The sequence below is a fragment of the Lithobates pipiens genome, unplaced genomic scaffold (assembly GCF_037356315.1).
Source record: "Lithobates pipiens isolate NorthernLeopardFrog02 unplaced genomic scaffold, aLitPip1_a1.2 Scaffold_23, whole genome shotgun sequence".
NCBI lineage: Eukaryota > Metazoa > Chordata > Amphibia > Anura > Ranidae > Lithobates > Lithobates pipiens.
In genome coordinates this window covers 217378446-217405679 of record NW_027507785.1, presented here as the reverse complement: position 1 = coordinate 217405679, position 27234 = coordinate 217378446, and the positions used below count along the sequence as shown (strand labels likewise).

Here is a 27234-nt window from a genome sequence, read left to right as displayed (position 1 = left end):
AACTGAGGAAAAAAGTATGTGTGTGTGTCTGTTATGCAACCACCCTGTAGCCGTCATTTGGCTATGGGCTGGTTGGGAAGTGGTTAAAATTTATGCACAATCTTGAGGCACCCCTTTAAAAACAAAAAAAGTAATAAAAATGAAACTAGGCTTTCTATAAAGCAGCAGCATCCACACACTTGGGACACCAACATTAAAAATTTTGTTTTTATTTTTAGAAAGCAATACACATTGGTACCCACTAGTGTTCTAGAATTTTTTTTATCCCAATTGTCGTTAAACTCAATGCTGACAGAGGGGCAGGGAAGGGGGGCAAACAAGGACGTCTTCAGGCTGGCGGCTGACATACACATTGCCCAAGGTTGTAATGCTGCACAATAAAAAAAAAAACTTCTGGGTTTGTGTAACCTAAAAAAATGGCAGGGTAGATCCACTGGCTTGTTGGCAATTTTTAGGCATTTTGTCAAGGCATATTAAAGAATCCAAAAGAAAAAGCCTTGAAAGGCTGATCTATGGAGGAACTCTGCTCAATGGAGATAGTGGAGGGGTGCCTTCCAGCTGTTGCAGAACTACAAGTCCCATCATGCCTCTGCGTGTGGTAACTGTCAGCCTTGCAGTGCCTCATGGGACTTGTAGTTTTACCACAGCTGGAGGGTCGCCAGTTTGACACTTGTGTGATGGTGTGAACCAGTCCTTCATACATCGGTTTGATGGTATTGCTTCAGAAGGCCTACTGCAGTGTTTATGGAGGTGTCTGAGATTTGGTGAGCTCCTGTTACATTGCTTTAATGGGTGATGACTAATAATTTGTGGGTTTTATTCAGTGTTGGGCCATTAACCATGTCTAATAACAACCTCACATGTGGGAGAATCCCAGAGACGAGCAGGCATTACAGCTAATCAATGTGGCATGTGTCTCTGTACTAGTTTGTCTGTTGTGGTCTCTCTGCACCTGTTACAACACTTTGAAAATCCAGACCTTCTTCAGCCAATGCAGTCTGAACAATATTGTGTACACAACAGGTTTGGAAAGACAAACACAGGCCCTCACATGTCATGTTCAATGCTGTCATCAGAACTTGTCAGCAAAATACTGCCCGAGTCAGTGGGGTCGATTTTTTTTCTAAAGGGAAATGGACAGTATATCAACCTCAGTGTCCCACAAGTATGCAGTGTTAGTTGCCATCATTTTTTCACATAAATCCTATGTATCATGCCACTGGATTTGGGGGTGTTTTTCTTTCAATCCTCAAAGTGCCTTATTCCTGCAGTACTGTTGTGTGGTCACATTATTAATATTGGCACTTGTATAGTGCCGTCAATTTACACAGCGCTTTACATATACATTTGTACATTCTCATCAGTCCCTAACATCAAGGAGCTTACAATCTAAGGTCCCTAACGCATTCATATACTAGGGCCAATTAACCTACCAGCATGTCTTTGGAGTGTGGGAGGAAACCCACGCAGGCACAGGGAGAACATGCAAACTCCAGGCAGGGGTGGGATTCAAACAGCGACCCTTTTTACTGCTAGGCGAGAGTGCTACCCACTACGCCACTGTTGCCCATGATCTGTTCTTTGGCATCTGCAGGGAAAGATCTTTGGGAGGGGCTTCTATTACTCTGCTTATGTATGCTTTCTACACTGAGTCTGTTTCTGACCTATCCTGATTGGGTCTGTGCTAGTCACATGACTAAAATAATAATAAAAAAAAGTTTTCAAGAACCATTCAAATTTAATATCTAAATGTGTGTGTGTGTGTTTTTTTTTTTTTTTTTCCAATAAATCTTTGAGTATCACGTGTTTGTGTTCATTGTCTGACCTTACTGACGCTAGCTTTCACTTTGTTAGGATGGTATCTGCATCCAAGGTTCCTTAATATTAGAATTAACCACTTCGCGCCGGAGGGCCGTCCTGGGAGGTCCTTGTCTTTCCGGGGTTATATCTGAATGATGCCTGTAGCTACAGACATCATTCAGATATTGGCTTTTTCAGCCGGCGATTCCCTACACCATAAGAACGATCATAGTGGCTGTTCCACCGATTGATCGGCAGTGCTTCTACCGACTCACCGCTTCCATCAGTGAGCCAGACACAGGATCCGCCGGCCCTGGATGGTGATCATAGAGATTTCTGGCGGGCCAGATGGTCACTGAAGTCTCTGATTGTTCAGAGGCCGGGCGCGGTGTTATGACATCAGGCCCGGCCTCTGCATTAAAAAAAAAAAAAAAAGCGCCGCCTCAGCTAGAGCCCAGCCTAGAGGTGAGATGTGGGGTCTTATTGACTCATCGTGCCATATTCCTATTACAAGGGATGTTTGCATTCCTTGTAATAGGAATAAAAGTGATCACATTTTTTTTTTTAAAGTGTTAAAATAAAAATAAAAATGTAAAGAGCCCCTGTACCCCTGAGCTCGTACAAAGAAGCAAACACATACATAAGTCCCGCCCACATATGAAAACTGTTCAAACCACACATGTGAGGTATTGCTGCGAACGTTGGAGCGAGAGCAATAATGCTAGGCCTAGACCTCCTCTGTAACTCAAAACTTGTAACCAGTAAAAAAATTGAAGGCGTCGCCTATGGGGATTTTTAAGTACCAAAGTTTGGGCCATTGCACGAGCGCGTGCAATTTTGAAGCGTGACATGTTGGGTATCGATTTACTCGGTGTATCTTCATCTTTCACATAATGCAAAAAAATTGGGCTAACTTTACTGTTTTGCATGAAACACGTTTTTTCTGAAAAGTATTCGAAAAATTGCTGCGCAAATACCGTGTGAGATAAAAAGTTGCAACGACTGCCATTGTATTCTCTGGGGTCTTTGCTAAAAAAAAAAAATTGTATATGTTTGGGAGCTCTATGTAATTTGTAGCAAAAAACTATGAATTTTTACATGTAGGAGAGAAATGTCAGAATTGGCCCGGGTGTGAAGTGGTTAATACTGGTTTATATTAAAACTAAGGGTTTTTGTGAGTTTCTATACTATATATCCTGCTCCCATAGTGTTTAGCAATTGGAGGGAGCAGAGTGTCATTTACCACTGTGTACTCCCACATGTGACTCTATACTCATGTGGTTTGCACAGATCAGAAAGGACATGACAAGCTTAGATGGAAACAGAAATTGAGCATGCTCAGTAGAGGACACCAGCTGGTCTACATAATCTCAACCTGCAGTGGGGACACTGAGAATATGGGAGGCACAGCTGAAAGTATAACTAAAGTGTGTGTGTGTGTGTGTGTGTGTGTGTGAAATGTATATACTTTGTCTGTTCTTGGGGTGATAGAATAGAGTAGGATTAAAACGGCTGTTCCTTTTTTTTTTTTTTTTTTTTTTTTTTTTTTTTTTTATTGCTGTCTGTCTCCCACTCAAGGAGATTAATCCTCTCTATTTGTCCTGTTTTACCATTTGTTATTGAAAGTAAAAGAAAATCCTAGGTTATGGGTTTCCCCAGAAAACGAATAGAGGGGGAAATATTCCAATGGGGACTACCTTAATTTAAAGGGATTTCCTGTTTTTTGCTATGGGATAAGTGAACGTAAATCTCCCCAATGAGACACAGATCAACCATACCGGGGTTATAGCCCTCTTACAAGAGAGACATTTTAGTCTCCTCAGACCAGAGCACCATCCTCCATACGTTTTTTTTTTTTTTTTTAATTTTATTTTTTTTCGCACTCAGAACATGCCATTTGGCTTTTTGCTGAAAGGCCACTGGCCACTCATCCATAAAGCCCAACTCTATGGAGCGGACGGTTTATTGTTGTCCTATGTACAGCTACTCCAGTCTCTGCTGTGGAACTCTGCGGCTCCTCCAGGGTTAACTTGTGTCTGTCTTCTCTCTGATGACCTCCTTGCCCGGTTTGTGAGTTTTGGTCTCTTGGCAGGTTTGTTGTTGTGCCATGTTCTTCCCATTCAGATATGATGGTGCTCCTAGGGATCTTTTTTTTTTTTTTTTTTTTTTTTTTTTTTTTAATAATCTAACCCTGACTTGTACTTCTCAACAACATTGTCCCTTGTTTGCAGAGTTCCTTGATCTTCATGGCAGTGTTTGGTTAGTGGTGCCTCTTGCTTTAGGTGTTGCGGCCTCTGGGGCCTTTCAAAAAGGTGTGTGTGTATGTGTATATCTATATCTCATGTGACACTTGGATTGCACACAGGTGGACATTTCACTAGTTATGTGACTTCTGAAGGTAATTTGTTGCACCAGAGCTTTTTATGGGCTTCATAATAAATGGGGGTGAATACATACGCACATGCCAATTTATCTATTTTTTATTTATTTTTTTCTGAAAAAATAGTTGTTTATATATTTTTTCGAATTTTACTTCACCAACTAAGGGCCGGTTCACACTGCAGGCGAGGCGACTCCGACTTGCCTCGCCGCGACCTGCAGCGGCCTCGGCGGCGACTTGCAAATGACTTCTGTATAGAAGTCAATGCAAGTCGCCCCGAGGTAGCCCAAAAGTAGTACAGGAACCTTTTTTCTGAGTCGGAGCGACTCGAGTCGCTCCTCTCAGAACGGTTCCATTGTACAGAACGGGGGCGACTTGCGGGAGCGAGGCGAGGCGAGTCGTGTCGCCTCGCATCGCCCGCTGTGTGAACCGGCCCTTAGACTATTGTGTTTTGATCCACACATATAACTCAGATTTAAAAAAAAAACATTGAACTAAAGGCTGTAATGTAAAAAAAAAAATAGGTTAAAAGCTAAGGGGGGTGGGTACTTGTGCAAAAGGCACTGTAGCATGTAATGAGTGTTTTTACACAGTCTGACTTTTTTCTTTAAGTGGAGAGGGATTAGAACAAGTGTCAGGTCTTCATTGCTGTCTGTGTCCTGTTAGGGGAAGATTGCTCTATTTGTCGTGTTCACCATTATCGAAAGCAAATGAAAATTTACAGCGTAAAAAGGAGGAATCTTCATTAAAATGTACTCTTCACAGCAGAGAGGTCTTTTTCAGCCAGGGGTCCTTGAAAGTCTAACTGCTGACTCTTCTTTAAAAAAAAAAAAAAAAAACTCGCCTCTCCCCAGCATTACAAGTGTGGGCACCCAGGCTGTGACTGCTTGTGGCTTCGCACCGCGCTAGATGCGCAGCACCTCCCTATTGGTTGGACAATCTGTGACATGTCCCATAAGATTGCAAGAAGGAAGGGGGAGAAGAGCTTCAAAACTAGGTACCTGCTCCCCCCCCCCCCCCCCCCCAATAAAGACATGCCAAATGTGGCATAGGAGGGGGGAGGCATGCTTAAAGTGGAACTTCCCCTTTTGGGCAGAGCTCCAGTTTAAGGTGCCTGCGTAGTATGGCAGCATTAGGCAAAGCCACTTATGGACCAGTGGAGCCTCTGCTTGCATCTCTCAGATAAACTCCTGGTGCACTTTCTTTTTAGTTGCATCTAAGCGCATTGTACCTATGATCATCAATATACTAAAGCATACTTTCCCCTGACTTGGTGCAAGGGGGGCCTCGTGCTGATCACCAATGGTCTCGCTAATTTACAGCGAGATGTCATTTTACTAGATATATAATATGATTTTTTTTTTTATTTTTTTTTTATTTATTTTTTTTTTTTTTGGCAGAGGTTCCTCAGTGTGAAAATTTTTTTTAGTGCCTTCCATAGAACTTTGCTGCAGTTGACATGGGGCCCATTACAAAAATAGTGTGTGATCAGCTGTTACAGGCTGCAAGATTGTAACTGCTATATTCTAATATACAAGCAGAAAAAAAAAACATTCTAATATACATATAATCTGTTTAACATGTTATTACAGCAGTTGACATTGCGTTGGCTGTCAGGATGACAACTGGGGAAGCTCACTTTGTTTAAAGTGATGCTAAACACACACTGTAATTTGACATCATCCTTTCTCTTTATGTATGTGGATGATGGCACTGTAATTTGAATAAAAAAATTGTAATCTAAGAACCGGTTTCCTAATATATATCCAGCTGTCAAATGACCCAGCTCTTTCCCAGCCTGTCTGCAGAGGAACAAGCAGGAGGAGCTTCTATTCCTCTGCTGCTAGTCACATGTTCCAAATAAAATAAACTGCCTTTGGGGTCGCACCCCTCCAGCCTGTGTCTTAAAATAAGAGGGAGGTAAAACCTTCAGCATTCAAGATGTAGTATCCCACCCCCATTGTGTTTACCTGGTTAATGGGCATGAGGGAGGGGGTGGGCTGTCATTTACCACACTGCATATGCCCACGTGTATGACTATATATAGTCACATGGGCTGCTCAGATGTGATGAGGAGGAAATGCAGAACATAGAAACTCGCTGAAACCAAAGCATGTCCAGAGTTGCCCCACAGGTGCAAAATCCCTAGCTAAATTGGGTATATGGAGAGCACTGGATCAACCAGGCTTTTTGCAGTATACAGAAAACAAATCTTTTAATAACTGAGTGTGAAGAGCACGTAATACAGCACTTTTTTTTTTTTTTTACGATGTGGGTTTAGTGACCCTTTAAAATGGGTGTCGGCAACCTGTCAATCGATCTACCTGTCAACTGCAGGCAGGTGACAGATCGCCATTGAGTCCATGCCCCGCCGTCCAACAAGGACGTATCTGTGTGAATATGATGGGACAGACCATGCCCCTCCACTCAGGTGCCATACAGGACCGCTGAGTGAAGGCGGCATGTTACAGAACTACTGAACAGTAGCGGGTGGTGCACAGTCTTCTCCCCTCTGCCTCCCAACCCCGTGTCTTCCCATGCTTCTCTGAGCTTGTCCTGCACTCCTCTTGTCACCTCCCCTCACCTCTACCTCCATGTCAGTCCCCGCAAATCGCCTCCCTCTTCTCTTGTTGCACCTCCCCTTATCTGCCGTCAGTCACGGTGGGGTAATACCGTCCAGCTGGAGCTAGCCCGGAGTTGCTACGACAGAGCAGCTCATCAAGAGAGAAGGTAAGAGCAGAACATGGGGGAAGGAGGGGGATGTGCAAGACTTTGGGAAAATTCTATAGTCTAGGACACAGGGCTGGGGGACTTCTACACACTGAGACCTCCCCCTGTACTGAGGACATCCCATGTGTGGTAGAGTGACAGGAGCAAGCATGGGGCAGGGGTTGAGTCCTGGACATGCTGGGACTTGTAGTGTGCAGGCAGCAGAGGACCCCCTGTGTGACATGAATGGACCAAAACTCTGGCATGGTGGCAATGGTGACCCCACACGTGCTCCAGTTGTCCACGCAGTCTCCCTGTCACATTAGGTTTTACACCTGGACAAGAGGGGCAGCATTTTTTCCTCCTGCAGATTTTCCACCCCAGCCAAAAACTGCTAACAGCCTATGTGTGCATGGACACATACGATAAGATAACATGATGGGGAGTTTATTGACTGTAGAAAAAACGTATGAAGCCAAAAACGGCTACTGTAAAAAGTCCAGTGTGCCTGAGGCCTAAGGGCCAAGGACTGACTAAAAAGTCCTGGGATTAATGTTAAGTGCATGTTTATAAAACAAACGTTTTTAACATGATTCAAAAGTCATTTAAAAATCAATACTAGAGTAAATTCCTGAGGCTCCATGTATACAAGTGTTTTTTATAAGCTCAAACACTAGAAAAAAAAAGCTGGATGAAAAAAAATGCTGATAGTATTTTTGTGCTGGCTTGTAGTAGTTAGATTTTAGAAGCATTAGCATTTTATTACTATTTTTATAGTACATAAAAGGGGGGGGGGGGGAACTGTTAAGAGCATTTTAGAAGCATTTAGGTGTGTGTGTGTGTGTGTGTGTGTGTGTGTGTGTGTGTGTGTGTTTTTTTTTTTCCAGCAGAAAATAAAAAAACTTTCCAAAAAAACTCTACAAAAACTATTTTTTTTCTGCTCCTAGAAGCTACCGTATATACTCGAGTATAGGCCGACCCGAATATAAGCCGAGGCCCCCAATTTACCCCCAAAAAAACTGGCAAACTTATTGACTCGTGTATAAGCCGAGGGTAAGACATGCCTGTCCATCCCTGTGTGTGTGTCCGTCCATCCCTGTGTGTCCGTCCATCCCTGTGTGTCCGTCCATCCATCCCTGTGTGTGTGTGTGTGTGTGTCTCCATCCATCCATCCATCCATCCCTGTGTGTGTGTGTCTCCATCCATCCATCCCTGTGTGTGTGTGTGTGTGTGTGTGTGTGTGTGTGTGTGTGTGTCCAGCCTACCTGTGTCCCGAGCCTTTGTCCCGAGCCTCCGTCCCGTGCCGAGCCTCCTTGCCTCCGTGCCTTGCCGCCGTGCCTTGCCTCCGTCCCGTCCCGTCCCGTGCCGTGCCTTGCCTCCGTCCCGTGCCCTCTTCGTCGGCGCCTCGGCGGCCATTGTAAAATTCAAAAGCTGCGCCGCCGCCTTCGCCTGTGATAGGCGGAACACTGAATTTCCCAGCAGCCTGTGTTCCGCCTATCACGTACATCGTATCATCCTCGTCCGTAGTACGAGGATGATACGATGTCCGTGATAGGCGGAACACAGGCTGCTGGGAAATTCAGTGTTCCGCCTATCACAGGCGAAGGCGGAGCCGGAGGCGCGGCTTTTGAATTATAGAATGGCCGCTGTCTGTCTGCTCGACACGCTGATCGAGCGGGCAGACAGCGATGACTCGAGTATAAGCCGAGGGGGGCACTTTCAGCCTCAAAAAAGAGGCTGAAAATCTCGGCTTATACTCGAGTATATACGGTAATTGTTTCTAGGTACTTAAAAACCATTAGTATGCATGGACCCTGAATCTGCCACAAATAGCACCTTCAGGATGTGGGTGTAAGTTGTGCCCCCTCCCCCAATACCTTTATCAAGGATTTTTCAAATGGCACCCAGAAGTTTATTGCAGCGATCACATCCCTGCATAGAACAGCAATGTTTTGGGGTATGTAGAACCCCTTCTTCAGTAACAAGTCCAGTAAGGTGATAATAAAAGTACCTTCCACCTATTACAAAACCAAACTGCATCCTGAACTCTGTCATAATGTCACAAACCCTCAAATACTATAAACACCAACTAGATTGAATGCAATATGTATCACCAGAGAGGGAGATTAGGTGAAAACGCATGAAGTGGATGCCCTGTTTGCTGTGCTGCTGACAGGTCTGCTTTACATTTTTGTTTCCAAGAAAAAAATGTTTGTCTGAGAAGCTGTAGAAAGCATTAAGTGTTCTTTCTCAAAGATTTAAAACTTGAGTCAAATGCCCAAATTGTGCTCTAATCCGCTTTATTCGAAAAATATAAGATTGTCTAATTGAAAGAACTTGCCCTTAAACACGGCATTGCAAAGAACAAGCCAGTCCTTCAGCCATGAGAAGCAGATCCTATTCCTCCCTGTGATATTGTGCATGTCCCGGCAATACTGCACGCTCCACTGAAATGGCAGCATTGTCCTCGTGACAAGCATTTCCGGAGAGAGTTGGATTGATTATAGTTCAGTGGTACTGATTAGGAGGGGAGATTTTACCATTCGATATTTTATTTTATTTTTTTATAGCTTAATCACATTCTATTGTGCGCTACTAATTAAAGGGTAAGTAGTAATGCAGATATAAAACATTTGCAGCAGGGATATTGTGTCCAACCTGCGCTCCAAGACAGTATTAAATGCAACCCAACACAAAAATGTAAACTTGCTTCAAAAAGTTTGTTTTTGGGGGGGTGGATTTAGGCTGCTTTCACACTGGGGCGGTGCGGGCGTCGGCGGTAAAGCGCTGCTATTTTTAGCGGCTCTTTACCGTCGTTTTAGCGGCGGTCTGCGGGCGCTAGCGGGGTGGTTTTAACCCCCGCTAGCGGCCCAAAAAGGGTTAAACCGGCCCGCAAAGCGCCGCTGCAGCGGCGCTTTGCCGGCGGTATTGCCGCGCTGTCCCATTGATTTCAATGGGTAGGAGCGGTGAATACACCGCTCCTTCACCGCTCCAAAGATGCGGCTAGCAGGACTTTTTTCACTGTCCTGCCAGCGCACCGCTTCAGTGTGAAAGCCCTCCGGCTTTCACACTGGAGTGAAAGGGGCCGGTTTTTTTTCAGGCGCTACACAGGCGCTATTTTTAGCGCTGTAACGCCTGAATACCGCCCCAGTGTGAAAGCAGCCTTATTGTAAAAAATGTATTTACACTTGGCAAACATGCGACTGGAGAGAACTTTAGGCCGTGTGCCATTACTGGGTAAGTTGTGTGTGGTGTGTTTGTTTTTATTTTTTATTCTTTTTTCTTGTGGGGGGGGAAAAAATAAATAAATCTCCCACTCTTCACAAACACACCTTATTTATGCAGCTTTCAGCAGCACCTGTATCAGAACTGTTTTCAAGGGTGAAGTGCACAAAGGGCAATATTAAAACCAAAATATCTGAGCGCCTTGGGAATTCATTGAGAATCGCTACCACATCCATCAAACCAGATATTAGCCCAGGTTCACACAGAGCTGCGGGAATGACGCCGTCTGAGTTCGGCTGAACTCGCACGATTTCACTCCTTCATGTCTGTCCTGACTTTGGCCGCGATTTTCAGGTTTCTGCACAGATGTCAGGCCGAAATCACATATAGTACCGAAACGACTTTTTCAAATCTGTGCACTTCTGCAGATGCGGCGTCACACTGATTAGGATAATGCAGTTGCTGCTGATTAAAAAAATATATAATATAAATATATAAAAAATGCTCCTAAGGGCTCATGTACACGGGGCAGCTGAAAACCTTTTCTGAATGCTGGAAACCGACCGTGAAAACTTCCGCTTTACAGCTTTTCCATACAGGGTTTGAGAGTTTAGCAGCAGTTATGAGCATGTGAATTTAGAAACGTTTTTTAAAGATGACCTCAGGTGACCCTCCCAAATGTCCACCATGCATGAAAAATAAATTTATCTATTTCAGCCATTCTGTGAAAGAAGAGCAGTGTGCTTATAGATGGCTGTCATAATTTTGTGTTTTCACTATGGATCCCATCATGAGCATGTGTGAGGCTCCTGATGTTGCTGGTGCTCTGAAGTCATAGAAAATTGTATGAGAGGACCAGAGCTTGTCACTACTGGACTCATCCATTCATGCAGGCAGCGGCATATGGTGACATTTTGTGTTTTCCTTCTTTTTCCCCAACCTTTTTTAAACTCTTATAAACGCAAACATGCATAAACACAGTTTACCACAGTTACAAGCATTTGCTGTTTGAAATGGCAAACTTCAGTCCTGAGCGGTGTGTGTTTGTGTTTTTTGTTAGTTTTTTTTTGTTCGACTTTCAAAATTAATGCCTGTAACCTCAGCTGCCCCTAAACTATTATAAATAAGTACACATAAGATGACAAAAAATCTGTGGCATTTTTAACACCCAGTGTGCTAGGCCTTAAAGTAGTATAAAAACAACCTTTTATATATTTCAGCTTACAATCATTAAACGTGGTGGCTGCATTAGTGTTCTGTGTGTGTTTATATTTTTTGTCTTGTTTTCATCTGGTGATCTGGTTAGTAACAGTGCCTAATGCAAGGAATAGATGGGTCAAATTGTGAACTCCTTTTCTTTTGAAAATCAGAAATGTCATGCGTTTTTTTTGTGATCTGATGGTTCCACCATTGATTTTCAAATTCGACCAACCAGGCCTTTGAGTTTCACCTCCTGTTGCTACAGGAAATAATTTTTCATGGCCGGGAATCTTCTTCTTTTCTTTCTAGTAATTTTTGTTTTTATTGCACTCTTGCGCATTTCTTTTTTGATTTATATTTCTCGGACAATTCTCCCATCATTGATTTATAAAATTGATAGCTTAAAAATTTTTTTCAAGGGAGAGGGAAGGGAACCGTTCTGGGGAATTGATACTGTATTGATATCATACGGATATTGTTTTGTTTATAAAAATGGCAAGATATGGTTATTAGAAAGTGTTTCTTATATATAATTATTATTAATAACCCATGTACTGTATTTTTTGCAAAGAAATAAAGAATTAAAAAAATAAATAAAAATTTTCTGTGTGCCAGATTGCTCAAATTCAATGGCCTCACAAAAATTGGCCGTTGTTGCAGCTCACTAAGGGTGCAAAATTCCAACGAAAATTCTTAGATACGATTTTCAAAAGAAAATTATTTTCAAAATGCGACCATGTATGGCCTGCGCTTAATAAAGGTTTAAATAGTTAACAAAAAAAAACACCCTGTTCCTTTTTTTTAAAGCATGTTATACAGCACAGTGCTTGTGCTGTAATTTGGCCCCCTGTAACACCTTTAATAAAAAAAGTGGCCATCTATATGGAAAGTCTGGGTGAGCAAAACGGCTGTGGTCTGTTTGCGATGAAAACTACAGAGAGATATTTTTAATCAGCCAAAGACTGACTTTTACTTCTAGTGGCCACACATGATTTATGTTTGGGGGGGGGAGAGAATCTGTCAGGTGTGGTGGTTTATTTACTTTTTTGCTGGTTCAACAAAAAAATACACATGTACAGTGCATCCGGGAAGTATTCACAGCGCTTTACTTTTTCCACATGGATTAAATTCGTTATTTTTCACTATTCTACAAACAATACCCCATATTAACATGAAAGAAGTTTGTTTGATTTCTTTGCAAATTTCTTACAAATCACATGTACATACAGTGAGGGAAAGTATTTGATCCTGGCTTATTTTGTATGTTTGCCCATTGCCAAAGTAATGATCTAAAATGTTTAATGGTAGGTTTATCTTAACAGTGACAGACAGAATACCAAAAAAGAAAAAATCCAGAAAAACACGTTTCGGAAAAGTTATAAATTGACCCCTTTGCAAAACATGACTTGGTACTTGTTGGCAATCGGAGGTCAGACATTTCTTGTAGTTGGCCACCAGGTTTGCACACATCTCAAGAGGGATTTTGTCCCACTCCTCAGATTCTCTCCAAGTCATTAAGGTTTCGGGGGTTGACGTTTGGTAACTCAAACCTTCAGCTCCCTCTGCATATTTTCTATGGGATTAGGGTCTTCTTGAGCCACTCATTTGTTGCCTTGGCTGTGTGTTTTTGGGTCATTCTTATGCTGGAATACCCATCTAAGACCCATTTTCAATGTCCTGGCTGAGAGATGGAGGTCTCTCATCATTCTTATTTGATGGTACATGGTGATGGTCCATCGTCCTTGATGCAGTGAAGTTGTCCTGTCCACTTAGCAGAAACACACCCCCAAAGCATAATGGTTTTTACCTCCCATGTTTGGTTATGGTGTTCTTGGGGTCATAGGCAGCATTCCTCCTCCAAAGAGCTTGATTTTGATCTCGTCTGACCACAACACTTTTACCCAGTTCTCTGAATCGTTCAGATGTTTAGTAGCAAACTTCAGACGGGCCTTTTACATGTGCTTTCTTGAGCAGGTGGACCTTGCAGATGCTGCAGAATTTCAGTCCTTTACGGTGTAGTGTTGCCAATTTGTTTTCTTGGTGACTATGGTCCCAGCTGCCTTGAGATCATTGACCAGATTCTCCTGTGTGTAGTTCTGGGCTTCACTGTTCTCATGATCCATGAAACTCCACGAGTTGAGATCTTGCAGGGAGATTGACCATTTTATTTTGTTTCTTCCATTTGCAAATCACACCAGCTGTTGGCACCCTCTCACCAAGCTGGTTGGCGATTGGTTTTGTAGCCCATTCCAGCCGTGTGTGTGTGTGTGTGTGTGTGTGTGTGTCTACAATCTTGTCCCTGACATCCTTGCACAGCTCTTTGGTCTTGGTCATGGTGGAGAGATTGGAATCTGATTACTTCTGTGGACAGGTGTCTTTTTATACAGGTAACAAGCTGAGATTAGGAGCACTCCCTTTGTAATAAGCAGGGGATAAAATATTTTTTCCCTCACTGTACGTATTCACAGCCTTTGCCACTCAAAATTGTGCTCAGGTGCATCCTGTTTTCACTGATGATCCTTGAATTTCTACAACTTGATTGGAGTGCATATGTGGTAAATTCAGTTGAATGGACATGATCAGGAAAGGTGTGTGTATAAAATATGTATATGTATATATGTATATGTATATATGTATAATATATATATATATATATATATATATATATATATATATATATATATATATATTTTTCACATTCAAGAATTGGTAAGGTGCAATATGTTGATTTTTGGGGTTAATACAACTTTAACCTTCCCCTGTGGTTTAATTTGTTTTAATGTTTGTTCAGGGCCACCCCATGGACACTGGGTTGTCTCAGAAATGTTGTCATATCTATGGGCACCTGAGCTTGGTGCATCTAAACTATGAAGTCCTGCATGCTGGGGGCTTTTTTTACTTGGCTGTTTCTTGTAGATGCCCGTGTGTGTGTGTGTGTGTGTGTGTGTGTGTGTGTGTGTGTGTGTTTTTTTTTTTTTTTTTTTTATCTAAATATCTGTAGTTCTATACATATATATATGTTCTATATATATATATATCTGTAATTTTATTTAAAGCATTAAATTTGGATAAAGTTATTTGGTATATGGCTGAAAAAAAGTCAAATGCTGTTGTGTTGACCTGGTCATCCATTGACATATAGAGATTTCTATATGGGCCATTTTCTATATGAAATATTAAACTTTCAATGTGATTTTCTGTTCCTATCCATTAATGATGTACTGTATTCTGAAAATAGAATATTGTTTCCCTTTTGTAACTCTGCAGCTTTTACCAAACCTTGGTTTTGTGTGGGCTGACTTTCATAGCTCACTAATACCTCATTGAAAAGTGTGCCATGCTCCTGAATGTAATGACGTCAATATATATTTAGACCAATGAGTGGTATTGGATTTTCCAGCTTTTTATTTGGCCATTCTAACTGTCCAGACATTTCCTAATGGGGAAAATATTGTAATGTTTTGGTGATGTTCAGTGAGATTGACAGTCCTTGTGGAAGACTGAAGCAGATAAAATGTTTTGTTCTTTCAACCCCCAAAACCTCAGTAAGAGTTGATCTGAATATGGCTCCTGCCCAGAAATGGGACTCCTTATTGTGGAAAGCTTCTGAAATTCCCACTCTTAGAAGCATGCAGGGAAAGTCTTTATAAGGTCTGGCATAAGGCCAGCTGTTGCAGTGAAATCTGAAACAGATTTTTTTCGAATTAGATCATGTGAAACTTTGGTTGTTCTATGTAAAGGGTTACTGGCGCTTTCCATTAGTAGGATCATCTTGGTTAATGTACCACTGGTCTGATTTGTGTATCCTTGAACTGGATCATTTGTACAACAAGCACGTTACTTGATGCTTTTTTGCTTTTAACACATGATTAATGGTTTACCAGGATTTTCTTGGTAATGAGAAAAGAGCCCTAAAAGGTCAGCCCTCTTCCTGAGATCCTTGTGATCAAATAAATTCCCCAAATATTTTCTGGAAATCCGCCATACACAGGTGACTTCTGATCGTGGAAACAGTTTCTATATTGCAGTTCAATGTTATTGAACTAGCTTTCTGAAAATGCTAGTTTCTTAGGTTACACGCTGACCCCCCTCTTGTTTTAAAATTTATTTTGGCTGCAGACCTGGCCGAAATATGCTGATGAGGGCCTCCTTCTTACACGTGTGTGTGTGTGTGTGTGTGTGTGTGTGTGTGTGTGTGTATATATGTATGCGTGTGTTCATAATGGCAGCTATTTTTATTGTGACTGCTTTTTTTTTTTTTTTTTTTTTGGACCATTGACAGCAATCAGAGCTAAAAATAGCCACTGATTACTGTATAAATGCCCCTGGCAGAAGGGGTTCAAAACCGGGGGGTGATCGAGGGGTTAGAGGAGACATATCACTTTTCCTAACTAAAAGGGACAACCGATTCCCATTCTGTGTCTCATGCCATGATTGCGGGTGGCCGGCGGTCATCGAGTCCCCCGCAGCACTTGCTAAGGCTATTAAAGGAGTCTATGTACCTGCACATCGTTTTGCACAGGGCTGCCGATGTATATGTACATGTGCTGGTAAAAGATCCTGCATGTCCCCCCCCCCCCCCCCCCCCCCCCGTGCTTCACTGAATGTAATGCAGTGCGTTTTGCACTGCATTACATTTTTACTTTTTTATTTTTTCTCAGCCATGCTGGTGGGGGAAACTGCCAACTGGAACATGGAAGTGTAAGAAAGGGAGAGGTGCCGCACATGCATGAAGTCCTATGGTGGTATGAGGGACCACCTCAGCCTGGGCTCCTCCCACCAGGCTACGCCCCAACGTATTTCACTCTGCCCCCTGAAGCTTAGCCATGGGGATCATCACCTGGAAGTGATGTCATGCATATTACCTCTGGGTCAGGAACAAGATGGGGAGGAGAACGGATGTATGTCCCTCCCCTCTACTCTACGGCACCCGCTATTCCAGTCCCAGGCCTGCAGATGGGCAAGCGCAGCCTGGGATATATGGGGGGGGGGACACTTTGCTTCCACACATGTGGGTAATCGGGTGGCAGCAAAGCCGCCCGAATGCTTTCACCTGATAAGTGAGCCCTGCTGCTAAATGTAGAAAACTACCTACCCGGCACCCAGAGCTCAATATGTCCCAGGTGTTGGGTGGTAGAAATCGTGCATCCCTGCAACAGTGAATGGGCTGAAAAGAGCCTGGCTGCATAACAAAGCCTCAATACTGTTTCTGAATGGACCTTTCCATGGTGGAACTAAAGCACTTTATGGCGTCCTCCATGCCTCATCAGGCACGTGACCATTACCTACTCCATTCAAAATGGCTTCCGTTATACTCTTCGCTAAAAATACTTAATAGCGTGGACGCAAGTGCTGTGCAGATGGTCATCCTGTGTCCATATAATGCTTTAAAGTGGTCATAAAGATGAATTGTATTTATTAATTTTTTTTTCCCTTAGTGCCTTCTCTGCATTAAGGTAAAAAAACTTTTAATAATCCCCCTAAATACTCCCCTGAGCCCGATTCCCTTGCTGTGCACATCTATAGTGGCTTTTCTCCTCCTCCTCCTGTATCACAGGCTTGAATGGGGGCAGGGCCGAGCATCTGAATACACAGCCTGGCTCGGGATCAAGCATGCGCGAGTGCCCTATGGCAGCAGCTTATAGGGAGTACTGAGTGGGAGGGGTGAGGGGGCAGGTTGGTAGGAGTCAGGGGTGCTGGCAGGGGACCTAAAAAAGAGGAGGTTCGGGGCTTCCTTGTGTAAAACCATTGCATAGAGCAGCTAAGTCACCATTTCCTATTTTTATCTTTTTATTTGGGGGGGGGGGGAGATAATCCTTTTAAATCCCTTTTTAAGATGCACTACCAGGTTTACTGTAAACCAGGATCTTCACTTCCCCACCTCTAATGGGTTTAGCAGGTATACAGGTGACTATTGTCCTGTAATGTGATTTCATTCTGATTTTCCCATCTGTGGTTTCCAAGCAGTGTGTAAACAGAGCAGTAGGTGGGGCAAAGTGCTTTACTCAGACATTCCATTCACACTGCCAAATGATGTGCTTCTGCTGTTTACACTAATCCCATGGATCATATAAAAGTGCTCTCAGGCCTCGTATTGTTTCACTGCTTATATATTTCTGCTTAGAATTTTTCAGGATCTCTTGAATAGAACATCAGTCTCACTACAGCATAGAATACTTCCTGGCACTTCTCCTAATTCACTCTGATTTAGGCCAATATATTAGAATAGGTGGAAATGGACTGGCGGTAGAGGCAGTTTTAAGTGCAAACCCGGCAGTAACTCGCCTAAACCTATAACTGCCCTGTATTGAGTGCTGTCATCTGAGCAGCCGAATCTGCAGATTTGTTGTCTGCTTTAGCAGGACAAATTTTGATCAGTGTGTGGGCTGTCTGTTCAATAGAAGTCCATCATTTAATTGGCTTGTGTTGAATGGAGGAAAACTTTTGGCAATCAGAAACTGTAGCCAATAAGCCCTGTATACTGAAAGCAGTGGGATCTCTTATGAGAATGTAATATCCAGGCGGGGTGGGATTTCTCCATATACCTAGTTTTGGATGGAGGAATGTTTTTTGTTTAGCCTGCTTATTGTACGATACAAAACTAACAGTCTGTGGTAAACCCAATTTTATATATTCATTACTCCACTGGGCCGTGTTCACTTATGTGTCGGCACTTCAGAACTGGTTTGAGTCAATATGTGTATTGGGACCATGGAATTGCCCCATATTCACCAATGTTTCAGGATTGCAAAGCTGGTCTGCGTTCGCTGATTGGTCGGGATTGCAGACTGGTTCACTGATGCGGTTGGAATACTGTGTTCTGATTTCCAGAAGTTTTAGTATAGTGTCGCCTTGTGTTTTGTGTAATCTTGTTTTGTGGTAGTTTCAGAAAAAATGAAACTTCATTCTTTCCTTGTTATATCTGTAGGTCTAAAGCTATGGTGGTGCCCCAGCTTAAATGATAGAATATTAATGATGGGGGGGGAGAGATGCTATTTCTCAACTGTCAAATGCTGTAATTTATAATGTAAATGTTCACATTGTAACTTTAAAAATACTTGATAAAAGCTATTGGTATGTCTACTGCCCATATAAACCATGTTTTCATTTTATAAAAACTTTTAATTTTTTGCTTCCAGATTGCCCTGAAATATGACCCGCAGGTGGAGGAGGATCTGCGACTCTGGATAGAGGAGGTGACTGGCATGAGGATTGGTGACAACTTCCAGGTGGGCCTGAGAGATGGAGTCATTCTGTGCCAGTAAGTGTGCTTGCTCTATCATATTATATCCTGTAAGAAGGTACTGTGTGGGTTGTCGTTAAAATTGCTGATTCGACAATCCTGTTGATCGAGTGCATTTAGTGCTTTCAGAGTCCCTGACCCAGACTGAGTTTACTTGCTGCATTCTTGAAGATGGGTTGTGGATGGGTCTTCCAGCATGAGTGACCCAAAATATATACTGCCAAGGCAACAAAAGAGTGGCTCAAGCAGCACATGAAGGTCATGGAGTGGCCTAGCCAATTTCCAGACCTTAATCCTATACAAAATCTATGGAGGGAGTTGAAACCTTCGAGTTGCCAAGTGATAGCCAAGAAACCCTAAAGTGATTATAAAGTCTCATTGTTGTTTTTAGGCCAAAAAAAAATCATGCTTGCCTGCTCTGTGCAGTGGTTTTGCATAGAGCAGTCCCATTCCTCCTCTTCTCAGGTCCCTCTTTGGCTCTCCTGGCGCCTCTGCCCTGACGACTGCCCCCACAGCAAGCAGTTTGCTATGGAGGCAGACGAGCTGCAGCTCCGTGTGTCCATTCAGACACGGAGCCCCAGCTAGGCCCCACCCCTTCTCTCTCCTCATTGGCTGTCTGACTTTGACAGTAATGAGAGCCAATGGTGCTCTGCTGCTTTCTCGGCCAATGAGGAGTCTCGGGCAGTCAAGTCTCACGCAATATCACTGAATAGATGTGCACAGGTAAGTATTAGATGGGTTGAGGAGGGCTGCTGCACACAGGTTTTTATCTTCATGCATAGAATGCGTTAAGGTGGATGTAAACCCTCACCTATACACAGTGAACAGCCTCAGATGATACACAGAGATGAAACAAATCTCCTTACATGATGAATGAATGAAAATATATGTATATCTGTACTGTTTAGAAAGTAAATCTCTAAGTACACTGCATGACAGCTGATTGGAGGAAAGACACCCCCCCCCCCCCCCCTTCACACATAGGCAGAGGAATGATGAAAGTTGCAAACTTGCAGAGCCCTGCTGTGAATAGACCATCTCTTTGCTTATCTATCTCTATGCACCCTCCCCAACACAAGCTGCTTTTACCTCCAGTGTGGCGAGTTTATCAGAACTTATGCTAACAGAGGAATGGTGCAGCAGAAAGACACAGGACTCGGAACTTTAACCACTTCCCATCCAGGCCAATTCTGTAAAATTCATCCTTTTTTTGCTAGAAAATTACATAGAACCCCCAAACATTATATATGTTTTTTTAGCAAAGGCCCTAGAGAATACAATGGCGGTTGTTGAAATTTTTTATCTCGTACGGTATTTGCGCAGCAATTTTTCGAATGCGTTTTTTTCAGAAAAAGTCTCATGCTTAAAAAAAAAAAAAGTAAAGTTAGCGCAATTTTTTTTGCATAATGTGATAGATAAAGATACGCCGAGTAAATAGATACCTAACATGTCGCGCTTCAAAATTGCACGCGCTCGTGGAATGGTGCCAAAATTTGGTATTTAAAAATCCCCATAGGCGACGCTTTAAATTTTTTTTACATGTTTATGCGTTTACAGAGGAGGTCTAGTGCTAGAATTATTGCTCTCGCTCTAACGTTCGCGGCGATGCCTCGCGTGTGGTTTGCACATAGTTTTCATATGTGGGCGGGACTTGCATATGCGTTCGCTTCTGTGTATGAGCCCACGGGGACAGGGGTGCTTTAAATTTTTTTTTGTTAATTTTACTTTTATTTTTTTAGTTTGACACTTAAAAAAAAAAAAAAAAAAAAAAAATTGATTACTTTTATTCCTATTACAAGGAATGGGAATATGGCACGATCGGACCTATTTACAGTGAGATATGGGGTCAGTAAGAACTCATATCTCACCTCTAGGCTGGGAAGCCTAAAATAATAAAAAACAAAAAAAAAAAAGATCCTGGCTTCCTAGCCAAATCGGCGCAGTTTTTTTGAATGCAGAGGCCGGGCGTGACGTCATAACATCGCGCCCAGCCGCCGAACGATCATAGAGACTCCGGGGATGATCTGGTCCGCCGGAAATCTCGATGGTATTATCCGGGGGCCGGTGGATCCTGTGACCGACTCACCGATGAAAGCGGTGTCGGTAGATTTACTGGAGGGCGCCGGGAGGGGGGGGGGGACATCCCCTCTTGCCTCCCGTAAGAACGATCAAGCGGCGGAACAGCCGCCATGATCGTTATGGTGCAGGGAATCGCCGGCTGAAAATGCCGATATCTGAATGATGTCTGTGGCCTCAGGCATCATTCAGATATACCCCCGGAAAGTCAAGGATGTCCCTGGACGTACCTTGGGCGGGAAGTGGTTAAGTAAACATTACAGATGTGTCTAGGTCAGATTTCATGAATGGGATTTACATCCACTTTAAGGATTTAGTGGAGATCTGTAAAGAGTGAGTTTGATTAGATATTGCATATATAATAAATTATGTTGGCATGTATACCTAAAATGTTGACAAAATGCACTTGAAAAACTGAACTTTGTGTCCAAACTGTACACTTGCCAGATACCTAGTAATGACTGCACATATACAGTTTGTAATGTTTTTTACTGTTTTTATACAACACTAAAAAATCTTCACCCCCCCCCCCCCCCCCAAAAATAATAATAATAATCAGATTGCACTGACCAGCGCTGCAGACATTGATGGCACACACTGATTGAATGCTAGTTTTCCAGCAGGACTGACAGAAGATGGTTGTTAGACCGCCTTTTGTTGCTGAACCGGCTGAATTTCGGTGTGTGTGTGTGTGTGTGTGTGTGTGTGTGTGTGTGTGTGTGTGTGTGTGTGTGTGTGTGTGTGTGTGGCCAGCTTTATTCTTCGTTTTTGCTGAGCAAGCAAGAGGTGGAGAAGAAATGTAGAAAGGAAGATGTGGAGCGGAATGCTTTGAATAGTAGTTTTGGCCTCCTGGATAGAGGTGGTGGTAGAGCTGTGTAAATCTCACTTGCCAGTGCCCAGAATTATGAACTTTGACAGGTGAACAAATTAACACACGTGTATTTAAAAGAGGGTTTAGCTGCTCTGCTGGAGTTGTGGTTTGAATTTGTAGAAATAGAGAAATTGTACTTTGACTAATTACATGTGTCCATATCACATTTTTGCCACAGGCAAGTATGTGTGGCAGAGGGAAGCAGGATAAGGAGCCATGTGTTCATAGCAACCAGTTCTGTGTTTTTTGCTTTGTACCTTGGACTAGGAAAGTAATGTACTGTTTGTTATACACAGATGTACCCCCCCCTCCCCCCCCAGGTACCCCATCAGTTGGGGAACTCTCATGCAGATTTTGACCAGCTCTAGTCATATAGAGAGACCCTCTGTTCTTTGTTTTGGGTCTTGACAATGATTGCCAGCTTATTGTGAGGGTTAGAGTTAACCTGAGTGCTCGGTAGATTGAAATGAATCCTTTCATAGAGCGCTCTAAATTTTAGGTTACTCTGTGCTTGATGAAGTATATCGATGAACATACAGTGCATCCGGAAAGCATTCAGCTCTTCACTTTTTCCACATTTTGTTACATTGCAGCTTTATTCCAAAATGGATTAAATTAATTATTTTCCTCAAAATTCTACAAACTATACCCCATAATGACAACATGAAAGTAGTTGGTTTGATATCTGCAAATTTATTAAAATAATCACATGTACATAAGTATTCACAGCCTTTTGCCATAACACTCAAAATTTAGCTCAGGTGCATCCTGTTTCCACTAATAATTCTTGATGTTTCTACAACTTTATTGGAGTCCACCTGGGGTAAATTCGGTTGATTGAACATGATTTGGAAAGGCACACACTTGTCTATATAAGGTCTCACATTTAACAGTGCATGTCGGGGCACAAACCAAGCCACAAAGTCTAAGGCATTGTCTCTAGACCTCGGAGACAGTATTGTATCGAGGCACAGATCCATGGAAGGGTATAGAAAAATTTCTGCAACATTGAAGGTCCCAATGAACACAGTGGCCTCCATCTGTAAATGAAAGAAGTTTAGAACCAACAGGACTCTTCCTAGAGCGGGCTGCCTGGCCAAACTGAGTGATTTTTGGGGGAGAAGGGCCTTAGTCAGGGAGGTGACCAAGAACCTGATGGTCACTCTGACAGAGCTCCAGCATTTTTCTGTGGAAAGAGGAGAACCTTCCAGAAGAGCAACCATCTCTGCAGCACTCCACCAACCAGGCCTGTATGGTAGAGTGGCTAGACAGATGCCACTCCTCAGTAAAAGGCGCATGGGAAACTGGGAAACTACTGCATTTCTTTTCCTCAATCCTGACTAATATACAGAGACCACCTTGATGAAAACTTGCTCCAGAGTGCTCTGGACCTCAGACTGGGGTGAAGATTTATCTTCCAACAGGACAGCGACCCTAAGCGCAATGCCAAGATAACAACGGAGTGAGATACGCGACTACTCTGACTGTCCTTGAGTGGCCCAGACTCGAACCCGTTTGAACGTCCTCTGGAAAGATCTGAAAATAGCTGTGCGCCGTCACTCCCTATTTAACCTGATGGAGCTTGATGTCCCGCAAAGAAGAATCAGAGAAACGGCACAAAAATAGGTGTGCCAAGCTTGTAGCATACTCAAAGACTCGAGGCTGTAATTGGTGGCAAAGGTGCTTCAACAATGTATTGAGCAAAGGCTGCGAATGCTTGTGTACATGTACCTCCTCTGCCCCCTCATTGGCTTGCGCTTCATCCATATTCCTGCCAAGCAAGTTTTGGATCCATGTTCCCACGAGTGGATAACACCGCGCTCGGGTGCTTCCACCTGCCGGTCCTCGTAGCGGTTCACCCAGCTGCTGATCTGCTCCTCTCCTTCTCATGGCTGCCCCGCCATCCACCACCGATGCTCTAGCCCAACGGTCTGCTCCATCTACTTGGCTCTGCATTCGGCCTCTCCCTCTTTACATTGGAGGTGGTTTTGCTTGAGGAGTTCAGTCCACCATGCAGCACTGCTCCATACAGATGGTTTACATCTCACCGCATGTTAAGGTACTGCCACAGTGGTCTCCATGTTGGTCAAGCATTCCATTCATGTGAGGAGAGGGTTTTTTTTTTTTTTTTTACCATTTCGCATCATTGTTTTAATAAACGTAGTGTTTGACCACATTGGCATCATCAGAGATTGTTTTCAAGTGACTAAGCGATCAGTTGCTTTCCTTCTATAGGAGTTTCCATTCAGCACTTCCAGTTGTGGCTGTTTTTATTGTGTGTACTTATGCACACATGATTTTTTATTTTTTTTGTTTTTAATACACTTGCAAAGATTTCAAACAAATGTTTCACGTTGTCATTATGGGGTATTGTTTGTAGAATTTTCAGGAAAAAAAATGATTTGAATCCATATTGGAATAAGGCTGTAACACAGGGGTCTCCAAGGCTTTCTAAAACATGGGGCCAGTTTACTGCCCTTGGGGGGGGGGGGGGGGGGGCGCAGACAGTGGCCAGTGGGAGTATAAAATATCAGTGGAAGGAATATTGCTCCATTGTTGGTGTCAGTGGGAGAAGCAGTGCCCCAAGGGCGGCATAGAGTCAAGCAAATGGCCAAATCTGGGCTGCAGTTTGGAGACCACTGCTGTAACACAACAAAATGTGCTAAGTGAAGCGCCGTGAATACTTTCCGGATGCACTGTACAGAGATTTCTGTGTGTTAACGTTTGTGATCTTCCGGTTTAGTGTGTGTGGTGTGTGGGGGTGTTTTTTTTTTTTTATTTATTTTTTTTTGATTGGCCACTGGGTTAGCTTTAAACCCAGATCCCGTTCTAACTGATACATCCATTTTACAGCAAAAACAACATTGAGCACCTGACATTCACCTTTCTACATCTGCAGAATGTTGCAAAACCTGATCACGATGCTCACAAGGCAAACTGTGCTTGGTGTACAGTGTTTATGTAGATGGAAAGACTGGATAGACTGTCTTTTTGTTTTTAAAAAGCAAATCTTTTGTTTTGGGTGGAGTTTAACTATAGAAGGCTTACCCCTGATCAGGCGTTTGTTCTGCTGCCTCTAAACAGAGCGCTTTCATCAGTTTATTGGTAGGTCTGAGGGAAGAATTTGGTCTGTGCTGCTCTTTGCACCAAACCAAGCTCTCCATTTACTTTTCTAATATTGTTAAATGCAAACTGACAGCGCTCAAGTGTTGAAAGTCTACACTCTTAATGATTGATTACTTACCATCCAAAGTTCATTCCAGTATTTAACATAGGAATGCACATATGAAGATAATATCTACAGCCTTGCAACTCTTTCCAGACTTGGAATTCCTTGTGCAACCATATAGAACAAATACAAAGCACACTGGTTGATATTTTCAAAAGTATTTATTAAAAAGTATATCTTCTCACAAAAGTTAATTTGTAATTGTGCACAAAACCTAAGGGCCAGTTCACTCTAGATGCAGTTCAGTTTTTTCTGTACCAATACACTCCGTTCCGTTCAGTTTCTGCACCAGAAACTGACTGCATGGTGTGAACTAGAGCCGTTGGAATAAATGGAAAACGCTGTGCATGCATTTTTAGTGCAGAAAAAAAGCACACGGAACTTAACGGAACTGCGTCTGGTGTGAACTAGCCCTTAATCCATCCTGAGCGAGACTTGCTCAGTCCACTTGATGCAAAATATCCAATTTGCCGAACCTATTTAGCAACACAATTGTAGCCTCAAAAGTGCATCATGGCTTCACATTTAAGGGTGAACCTCCTTCCCCTGAACTGTGAATATGATGCTTTTTCTAAAGTTATTTTATCGGGCATTACATGATGGGAGGGGCAGCATCCCAGCTGGGAGAACAGGGATTATTTTTAGCAGCTATACCCGCCGGCAAATATCACATCAAAAATACAATAGGCTGGTTGTACCCAAGTTCAACTTGGGTACAATCAGCATGTCCATACATGATTCACACTGTCTATGGTCAGCTTTAGAACAGTTCAGTACATTTGTTAATTCCTTTTTCCTTCTAGTCTCATTAACAGATTACAACCAGGCGCAGTAAGAAAAGTAAATGATGCAAAAATAAACTGGCACAAGGTAAGGGCTGTGGGCACATTTCTTGGCCTGTGTAGTTATGATATCATGTAAATGTGTCTTGATGGTGTGATGTGCTGATTGTTCTACAGCTGGAAAACATTGGAAACTTTATTAAAGCCATGCAGGAATATGGGATGAAGCCACATGACATTTTTGAAGCAAATGACCTATTTGAGAATGGAAATATGACCCAAGTTCAGTCGTCTTTGGTATCCCTGGCTGGTTTGGTATGTACCTCTCTGCACATTTTATGAACTGAATGTAGGGACAGAAAAAAGTACCGTGAGGGGAGTTCATTCTTAGGAAACTGGGTTATATGGCGTCTCCAGGTGATTGAACACTGATGAATAAAACGGCTTAATACCTCCCAGCATTGTATTCCTGCTCCCAGCATTGCTTCAGTTTTCCTCTAGTGTCTGTAGACTATCTCTTACTCTCGCTCATGCACGTGTTTCTACTTGAGCTGTTTTTCTCTGTGGAGCCCCTGTACTCTATATAAACAGTGCCCATTTTCAAGATTGGTCCCTACAGATGCTTCTATCAAAAAGTAGACAGTACCTGCACCACAGTTGAAGAATTGGGGACTAGCCTGTTAAATGTGGCAACCGGTTTGGTAGGTGGTTGCATCTGTCACCTATAGGAATGGTTGGTGCTGGCTGGAGTCACTAGAGTGCACCGTGGGCATTCGTTATTACGCCACCCTGTCTGGGCACACCAATACCCCCCCCCCCCCCCCTATATTTTAAAAAGCAATGCACAAAATGTTGCTATATGAACCCTGATTATTAATAATAATATTTTAGGAGTTTGGTTCAATCGCTCAGGGCTGTAGCTGCACAGGACGGATTCCTTTTGGATTCTGTGTTTTTTAAAAGTCTGCATTAAAAAAAAAAAAAAAAAAAAAAAAAAAAGTTCTAACAATATGTAAAAGAATAAATATAACCTGTTACTTGGGAGCTGGACTGGCTGCTATCTGTTCCACATGACGTTGTATGATGACAGCCTGGCCTTTGGTTTCTCTCAACATTTTTAAGGAGGTAAAGATACCTGACAGGGTGGAGTGGGATCTGTACCACAGGCTGATCTACCTAGGCACAGATAAATGGCTGCCATTGTGGCCCTCTCACTCTGAAATGATGATCCATTAGCCTTTGACCCAAAACAAAGTCTGCAGATCAGATTTTCATTGTGAATAAACCTTTTGAAGCCAGAAAGTTGTCCTAACTGACCTTTTCAAATGATGAATGACAGTCCGTACATACATTACATTAAACTCTGTATTATATTAAACTGCAGTATGGTTACACATGAAATATCCCCCAGTACCAGATATTGGTTTGTGTCAGTGTTGGGTGGAGTCCGTTTCTAGAATACCAGGTACTGTGCTTTTAAATCGGCTAGGGCTGAAACAATTAATTGGCCAGTAACATAATGGGATTAAAAAACCTAAAATTAGCTCTTTACGGTACAAAGAGCAAATCGCTGTACCCCTTACAGTAGTGATTATCTGCTCTTCTTTTTTTTTTTTTTACACTATAAAGGGCTAATTTTAGTTTTTTTAACCCCATTATGTTATGAAACATCTTGGACCTGGTTCACATGTATGTGTTTTTCTGCAGAAACTCGCTACA

General features: G+C 42.7%; 1 protein-coding gene across 1 annotated transcript in view; it reads left to right on the top strand.

Annotated features, from left to right (window-relative positions):
• The window catches only part of CNN3 (calponin 3), a 74105-nt gene that overhangs the window by 23683 nt on the left and 23188 nt on the right, over positions 1-27234 (top strand). The window contains exons 2-4 of the mRNA XM_077452857.1: positions 18454-18575; positions 25537-25603; positions 25693-25830. Coding sequence (XP_077308983.1) covers positions 18454-18575; positions 25537-25603; positions 25693-25830 — 327 coding nt within the window. The remainder of the gene's footprint in view (positions 1-18453; positions 18576-25536; positions 25604-25692; positions 25831-27234) is intronic.